This window comes from Halichoerus grypus, chromosome X (genome assembly GCF_964656455.1).
Source record: "Halichoerus grypus chromosome X, mHalGry1.hap1.1, whole genome shotgun sequence".
NCBI classification, from domain to species: domain Eukaryota; kingdom Metazoa; phylum Chordata; class Mammalia; order Carnivora; family Phocidae; genus Halichoerus; species Halichoerus grypus.
Genome location: NC_135727.1, coordinates 116,323,646 through 116,332,897, shown reverse-complemented (window position 1 = coordinate 116,332,897; position 9,252 = coordinate 116,323,646). Strand labels below are relative to the sequence as shown.

The window sequence follows — 9,252 nt, the reverse complement described above, 5'->3', positions numbered from 1 at the left end:
AAAACAAATAAGCCCTCTAAACTTTAATATGATACTCCAGGATTTCATAAGACATTTGTAGCTTTCTGGGAATGGGATTCAACTCCTTGCCCTCCAAAATATGTAAACTTGAATGTCATACAAACTACAAACATGTTTTAAACATCTATGTGACTACCTGCAAAGACTGAATATACATATATAAAATATTATCTCAACTACCAAAAAAAAAGCTCAGAAAAGACTAATGAAAAAAAATGTTAGTTTACATTAAATATATGTAAGCAGTGTGATTATGAGTGCATTTTTCTTCTTTTTACATACTATTCTATGTACTTTAAAAAAAAAAGATTTTATTTATTTGACAGAGAGAGAGCACAAGCAGGGGGAGTGGCAGGCAGAGGGAGAGGGAGAAGCAGGCGTCCCACCGAGCAGAGAGCCCTATGCGGGGCCCGATCCCAGGACCCCGGGATCATGATCTGAGCTGAAGGCAGTCGCTTAACCGACTGAGCCACCCAGGCGCCCCTATGTACTTTTTTTAGAAAATGAATCTCTACGTCCAACATGGGGCTCAAACTCACAGCCCGAGGTCAAGAGTCACATGCTCTACTGACTGAGCCAGCCAGGCGTCCCTATTCTATGTACTTTTTGTCAGAGAAAAAGTCTTTTTAAAAAAGACAGTAGTAAAATGATTTCAATTATGCCTAATTACGTTAAATATTTTAAGTCAAGAATTCTTTTTTGTTCTTTTTTTTTAAGATCTTATTTATTTGAGAGAGAGAGAGAGAGCACGCACGAGCAGAGGGGAGAGAGGCAGAGGGGAGAGAGGCAAGCTCCCCGCTAAGGAGGGAGCCGGACGATCCCAGGGTCCCAGGATCATGACCTGAGCCGAAGGCAGACACTTAACCAACTGAGCCACCCAGGCGCCCCTAAGTCAAGAATTCTTATTACACAGTCAACACAACATATACTTAAATAAGCTTGCCTACATATTATGGTGTGGGAGGAGGAATGGCAGAGAGTAAAACCCCTCCGGACTAAGATGAAGTAGGCAGCCCTGGGCAGTAAAACTTGTATACATGGATTTTAGTAACAGATAGATATACGATGGATAGGATGAAATATCCGTACCACTTAAAAAAAAAAAAGAGGAATGACTTTATTTTATAAAAACGATACAATGTTCATTTTATTCAACCGATACAGAAAAGCACTTAAAAAATTGCCAGTGTTAACAGTGGGTGGGCATGTTTCCAGACCTCTCTATTCATAGGTACAGACAGGATTCATGGTGGGAATTGCTATACTTTTTATTTTAAAAGGTTTTAGTTAATTTTATTTGAATGCTATAGAAAAAACCTTAAAAATGAAACTGAAGGGGCTGCTGAACTTGAGATAAATGTTTCTTTGCCATAAGGGCTACTGGTTCCCAAAAGAGTTACATAAGCCAGTGATTTTCAAACTTGAGCACATGTTAGAATCCCTTGGAGGGCAGGCAGACTGCTGGGTCCAAGCCCATTTGTGATTAAGTAGGTCTGGGGTGCAGACAAGAATTTTCATTTCTAACAATTTTACAGGTGATGCTGGTATCACTGACTGGGGACCACACTTTGAGAACCAGTGTTATTTAAGGTCAAGAAAAAGACTGTGAAAAACTTAAAGTCGATCAGTAGGTTTTTTCTATATTATATAATACAATCTTAGACATTATAACTTGACATGACACCTGACTATTCAAGATGGGGCAGTTAGTTTTTATTCTTCATGCCACTCCCCTCCCACCAAGTCTTAGCTGATCAATGTATGCTACTTTTTCTTTGTGAAGATTCTTAACATTTACATTCTATTCTACAACTGTAATTCCTCAGTTTTAAAATCTTAGTTTTGTATTTTAGTGGACTCAGAGCTCATACCATTCCTTTTGCTGGAACTTTGTTGGGGAACCTGGTATCCCCTCTCTTCTGGGTTCCCATTAAGTGTCCAGAACCAGGACTCACTGGCTGCAAAGGTCTATCTTATCCTGCAGGCTTTGGCTTCCCAGGGCTGCTCTGCGACCCTGGAAGTGCCTTGTCCTGGTGAATCATTCCCCTTTTGCAGAGGTCCTGAGACAGCAGCAAAGACTTCATCTTCCCAAGGGCTTTCCTTGACTCTATCCCACATGGCCTGGTCACCTCATCGGTTCCTTTGTCCATAATGCGGCCCCTCGTCATCAAGATGTCCTCAACTTTGTTTATTCTGTGCTACTTAGGAGGAGGGGGAGGGGTTGAAGTCACACCATATCTTGTTGCATTAGCATCTTCTACCCTCTTCCTTGTATGGTTGCTGCTGGTTAATCTGGGGCTGCAGATTATTGAGTTTGTTAGATAATGGAGTTGAGTTTCTGATCCAGCTTTACTTTTCCTGCTTCCATCTGGAAGTATCTCCATCCTTTTAAAAAACAAACTTCACAAATGTAGGATTTGTTGGGTAAAGCGTGGTCCGTATCATGCATCTACATATCTTATTATAATGTAAATATTATAGTTTTTCCAATTAAAAAAAAAAGAAAATGTGGCCTCTAAAATATATATAGTAGTTTTATCTGTGATAAGATTATGGGTGTCTTTTTTAAACTGAAATTTATGTCGAGATAAATGGAGACATACATGCACCTATTAGAAATAATACAGAGATCCCATGTACACTTCAGCCAAGTTCCTCCAAACCATCACATTTTAAAACCAGCAAAACCACCAAAAGAATAGTGCCTTCTGAGATTTGTGAAACCAGTAAGAAAGAAAATGTGACCAGCGGATACGCAACCAGGAATGCCAACTTTTTTTTCTCAACTTTCATATATATATGTCCAGTAGAGTACTTAACACACAATATTGGATTTTTTGTTTTTGTGAATCTCTTCTCCAGCAGTTTATGGGGTTCCTCAGAGGAGGGACTCTGTCATATTCTTATCTTTGTCTCCCCAGTGCTGGGGAAGAGCCTACCATACAAGGGAGGAAGGGGAGAAGGCAATGGTGTGTAACTTATCACAACTTCTCTTCTCTAGTCTTATGCATTAGAGAATCCAAATTCTTCTCAGTCAATAAAAAATGCTATGGATAAGATAAACTTCTGTTCAGCCTCGACCTGCAAATTGGTTATTTAGTTTCTAATAAACATATTCTACTTGTTACTCATCCATTAAGCTAGTATTTAATGAGTTCTTACTGTGTGTCAGGTAGGATGTTGGGAGTTGGGGATAGTAGGGTGAACAAGACAGACACAGTCCCTGTCCTTATTTTATACTCTAAATTATAAAGCAAGACTTTCTTTTTAGGCTTTAAATCCTATGCACCCAATATCTTCTGAATACACCCACATTACCAATAGGTATTTTGTACCAATATGCTTTGCATATTGAGACAATGCCAAAAGTATATTCATATATGCCTAAATAGGAAGTCAGTTATGGAATGATTGATACTGAGTCAACTCTTAGCCTTATGTGCTATGCTATGATAAATATAGCCAGAGAATTAATGCTGTGTACCAAGTTACATTTCCATGTTCGGCGTCCGGTTTCCTTATCAGACTGTTCAGACCATAAAGGCAGGCTCCATGTGTCTTGTTCTCTTGTTCACTGCTGTAATTTTAGCACAGAATCTGTGCAATAAATATGTGTTAAACAAATGGTTAAATATTCAAGGCTCATAAGTGTCCCCCAGAATATGAGAATAAATGAATTCTTTTAAAATTTAAGGCAGATGTTACAAGTACCTCACACAATATAAAGTTGTCATACTACTGCACACATGTATTTCTTTCTCACCATAAGTGGAATGTAAATATGTTTGGAAAACTTGACCTACAGAGATGGTACACAGCATTAAGACAGGCCATCTACCTAAATTTATTAGCCAATTTTAATGCAAGTACTCCTGCCCTCACTTATTACTGACCCACTAAGGAAATGGCTGCTCTATCTTACAAACATATGTAAAAAAAAATTAAATGTTTGTAGTGAGATTTTTCATAATCCAGTCATGAGAAATCAAGTTCTTACCAGATTTTGATTTTAAAAGTTCTGCCTTTGTATGAAATTAAAATAATGTTCTCACAAACTGGGAAGTAACTTCAAGCAGAAGGAGCAACAGTATTTTATTTAATACAAATAAACATTTCACAAAAGTTTAATTGGGAATGTATATGTACTATTAAGCAGAACAAAGAAAACATAAAGAAATAAGGTACCAGGACCTAGAATATCATTTAAGATCCCATCAATTTTATCTTACGCTAGTAGGAACTTAATACAACTGAACTGAAAATAAACACTTTATAATATGTGCTTGCAAAATGTATAATGCTGTAGTAGTAAAGTACAATTTCCAAATATGAGATTTTGTCTGTCAGATTTTTAAAAAGCCTTTAAAAATATGATATGCACAAGCTTGCCCTGAGGGAAAGTAAGATGGAATATAAATTACAAAATCTTTACATATTTTCCACAATAGCATTTTGAAATTGGAAAGAGCAAATAGTGGTGGAAAAAATTGAACGAACTAACTACTAAAAATTCAGTGCACTCATAACTACCTGATGGAAATTGTGAAGCACCTTTTCTCGTGCCTTCTTATATAATATGAAATGTATAAATTATAGAGGCCTTGATATTCAGAAACTTAAGAAAATTTCAAGTTATAAGCCAAACTGTCATCAGAAAAAAGAAAAACCTGGTATAAAATTTGCTACCATAAGGCCACTGTTTCAAGTTCTCCCACGTACAGACACTATACAATTCAGATACTTTTGTTTTTATTACATAAGCAAAACTTTCAACATATAAACATCTGGATATAACTCAGTTAAGTTCTCTATGAAACCATGCTCAGAGAAAAATGCATCAACAAATAATGCCCTTTTGAGACTTTTTGCAAAAGAAACTGTAGTTAATACAACTTTTAAATTGAATACTGTAATTTAAAAGCAGTTAAGTGTAAAAAAGTTGCAGCATTCCACTACAGAAAAATAAAGTTATTTTATCAAGAAAGTTACAGTATTAGTGCTTTACTGCCAATTCTAACTCCTGACAAAAAGAGATGCTCCCAAATATCATCCTGTAGTGTTGTTTCCATATGTAATAATTCCAGATTAGTTTGCTGTGGCAACGTTTGCATATTCCTATTGAGAGAAAACAAAAGAAATACAGACTTCAAAAGAAGAGTCAGTTATAACATCTGAGCTAGAGTTTTTTCACATTGCAGTTTTCAAGATATTTTAATTTATGTAGTACCACTTGCAGCCAAGACCCCCACAAAGGTATGTGGAACCCCAAAGACGCAAAGTAACAACAGAACACATCAAAGCAGATATCAAATGGTTAAATCAGTAGGACAAAGAAAATATATGACACTCAGCACGCTGGTATTAGTAAGTTGATGAAAAGGCATTCTGCTATTTGGGTGAGTTTCACTGGGGATTATAAAAAAAAAATTCAAGACTCTTAAAACTTAGCCCCTCAAGCACAGAGCCTGATGTGACACACACACAATCTCGAACTGGTATTTGATCTTTGTCATCATATGGTATCTTTAATTTTAAAATGACATGGACTCTTCTAACTTGGCTGACAGAGAAAGCTACTGGGGAGATGGGGAAGCATTCTTGCTTTTGGATGGTTACCTACAACATAAAAAGATGTAAGGCTTCCGTAAACACAGGAAAAGGAATTCACAACAATAAAACTGTGATTAAAGAGAGTAATGAAACGTGGATTCTATACTGTGATGCTATACAAAAATATTAAATTACCAACCACAAACTGGACAGAATACCATGCAACTGATAAAAGAGCAAAAATGGTAAATGGCATGTTTTTCTGGGACATTAAAAATATTTATTAATACATATATCCTTACCTTTTACTAGGATCTTACATTATTAAAACTGAAAGAAATTTAAAAGTTGATTTATTTTTTGGCATTTACATTAGTATGGAAACATTTAATTCCAAACAAAAGCAGTGCTGATAGAAAATTCTTATTCTTCTTTCAATTTTGGTTTATTAGTGAAATGTTCAAAATACATGCATATATATATATATATATATATATATATATATATATATATATACACACATACATATATATCTGATATATATATAGAGTCAACATCATTCCTTTAAATAGAAGTAGACTTCATTGTGTCCCATTTCCTTACTTGTTATATAATATAAAAACCATATATGTTGACCTTCAAATAAAATATCTGTTGCCTACTAACAGCTTTAAAAGGAAACTCTGACTATAATAATTCTTAAAAATTTTCAGCTGAAATATCTTTTTACAAATGTACAATTATTCTGAATCATATTCACCCTTGACATAGCTTCTTCCACACCATCTCTCAGCTTGATCCCTCCATTCTTCCAATTATTTGAAAACCTATTTTAAGCAGAATGTGAACTAGATATAACGAGCGCCACTGTGGTCTAAGTTTTCTTAAGCTGACACTTGGTATCACTGCAAATGCTCCCTTGTGGGTCTTCCTGCATCTCGTCTCCTCCCCAGAACCCTGCGTACCCACTGCTCACCAAGCAATCGTCCTCAACAGCACTTTCTCCTCAGTCTAGCAAGATGTTCTATTTCTATATCACATCCTCAATACTCTACCCAGCTTTTGAGGCCTTCTATAAGCTGCACACTCCTATCTTTACCCAACTCTCTACACTCTACCACCAAATACGATCTTCGGCTGTAGTCCCTTCTATGCTCTGCTCTTCTCTATGACTCAGTTTACCTCCTCTGTAAGAGGAGAGTAAAAATCAAAGTACTTAGCATACTTTCCCTGGCCATTCCTGACATATTGATTTTTCCTCCTCTCTTTAGACATTTGCCATCTGTGAAATTAAGCTCTTCAAAACTATGGTTGTACAGATGAGTTAATACAGTATACCTGACTGCTATCCTTTGAAAGACCTGCTTCCAAAGTTGGCCCCTAGCTAACAGCCAGGAACGTAGATTTTGGGAGGATTCCCACCATTGATGAGTGTCTAAACTGTGCAAACAATATGGTCTATGCTGAACACCCGCTTTCCTTCTGAGAGTCTGGAATTCGGGTATGTAACTGGCCGAGGGTGCCTACGTGACCAGCCCTCAATAAAACCCCGACCACCAAGTCTCTAACGAGCTTTCCTGGTTGGCAACATTTCACATGTGTTATCACAGCTCGTTGCTGGGGGAATTAAGCACGTCCTGTGTGACTCCACTGGGAGAGGACTCTTGGAAACTCGCACCTGGTGTCCTCTGGACTTCGCCTGCGTGCCAATTCCCTCTGCTGATGTGCTGTGCAGCTTCTACTATAACACATCACAGCTGTGAGTGCCACCATATGCTGAGTCTCCTGAGTGCTCCTGGCAAATCAACAAACCTGGGGCTGGTCTTGGGGACCCCTGATACAATGGCTACCATTCACTAACTTTTTAGAGCTATAAATGGATGTGTGAGAGCATGTGTATGTATATATGATGAGGCTTGATTCTATTCAACAGGCATTTTTTTAAAAGATTTTATTTGACAGAGAGAGAGACAGCCTGAGAGGGAACACAAGAGGGGGAGCGGGAGAGGGAGAAGCAGGCTTCCCGCAGAGCAGGGAGTCCGATGAAGGGCTCGATCCCAGGACCCTGGGATCCCATGACCTGAGCCGAAGGCAGCCGCTTAACGACTGAGCCACCCAGGTGCCCCCAACAGGCATTTTCTGAAGACAGACTATATGAAAGGCAAAAAAGGGAAGATATAAAGACTGATGAGGTACCCTCTATCCTGGAGGAGCTGATGATCTACTTGGGGAAATAGTAAACAGCAACAGTTAGAGATCAAGTGAAACAAGAGCTAAAAAGGGGGCTTTGGTAAGGCTTTACAGTGGGTCTTAAAAGGAAAGCAGGGTTTAATAAGAAACCGATGAGGATCAGGAGGCTATTTCTAGGCAAGAGAACACCAGGAGCAAAGATACAAGTACATGAAAATGTCTGTTATGCTCCAAAAAGCAGAAGGTCCATAAAGAATTGTGCTTAGAAAGGCAGTTTATTAGGACTGGAGCTGGCGAAAAAGTTCGGTCTCTTCTCTTGTAGTCAACAGAATCCTTGGAAGGGGTTTGCATAAGAGTGACATGATTCAACGTGTGTTTTGGGACAATAACTGTGCTAGTAGCGAATGGACAGAATAAGCAAATCACAGCGGACGAGGAAACAAGTTAGAGGCTCCAAAGAATCCAAAGACAGATCAGGAATACATAAGAAGGTAGCATACACTGGGGCGCCTGAGTGGCTCAGTCATTAAGCGTCTGCCTTTGGCTCAGGTCATGGTCCCAGGGTCCTGGGATCGAGCCCCGCATCGGGCTCCCTGCTCCGCGGGAAGCCTGCTTCTCCCTCTCCCACTCCCCCTGCTTGTGTTCCTTCTCTCGCTTTGTCTCTCTCTGTCAAATAAATAAATAAAATCTTTAAAAAAAAAAGAATACAGCATACACTAAAGGTGGCATTTTTAATCAGTGCGGGAAAGGACAAATTATTCAATAAATGGTGTTAAAAAACTGATGATCCATTGGGAAAAAATTAGATTCTAACCTCACATTATGTCATAAAAATGAATTCTAAAGGGAATAAATATGTATATGTTTAAAACATTAACCATAAAACCACTGAAAGGAAACACCATAGGGAATTTTTATAAGGATAAGTATGATAAGAAATCTAGAAGCCATATAGGACCAACTCAAATAGACTCATGAACATTTACAAGTTTTGTAATGTAAAAGCCACCACAAGCAACTGGCAAACATAAAATAAATACCAGCAAAATGTATGATAGGTTAATACCCTCAGTAAATCAAGAGCTCTTACAAATAAATAAGAAAAAGTACTATCCCTCAACAGAAACGCTGGCAAAGCACAGAAATAAGGAAATTGAGGGAAGGTATGCAATCGGCCAATAGGCACGTAAAAATATGCTCGCATCATTAATAACCAAAGAAAGGTAAATGAGGACTATTTTCTGCTATTAGATTGACAATGGATAATAAAGACTGCTAATGTGGAGTACCGGCTAGGGTGTAGGTAAACAGGCCCTCTCATGTACTTCTGGTCAGAGTATAAGTGAGTAAAAGGCTGACTATGGCAAGGTACCAAAATGTCAGTGTGCCAAGTGGTGTTACCAAAAATAAAGAAAACCTGTAAGCTATCCTGAAGTCATCAAGAGAGGCTTGGTTAAGTAAGTCAGCAATTATCAAACTGGGGTATGCCTA

At 38.0% G+C, this 9,252-nt stretch overlaps 1 protein-coding gene across 6 annotated transcripts in view; it reads right to left on the bottom strand.

Moving 5' to 3' along the window:
- Positions 1–4,094: 4,094 nt before the first annotated feature.
- BCLAF3 (BCLAF1 and THRAP3 family member 3) overlaps positions 4,095–9,252 on the bottom strand; it is a 58,356-nt gene continuing 53,198 nt past the window's right edge. For 5 of the 6 annotated variants that reach the window (XM_078065142.1, XM_078065140.1, XM_078065145.1 and 2 more), the window contains one exon: positions 4,095–5,136. In XM_078065142.1, the coding sequence (XP_077921268.1) occupies positions 5,107–5,136 (30 nt within the window). In that variant the 3' untranslated portion in view covers positions 4,095–5,106. Of the gene's footprint in view, positions 5,137–5,873; positions 5,902–9,252 lie in introns of all 6 variants that reach the window. The other variant, XM_078065144.1, reaches the window with a different exon arrangement.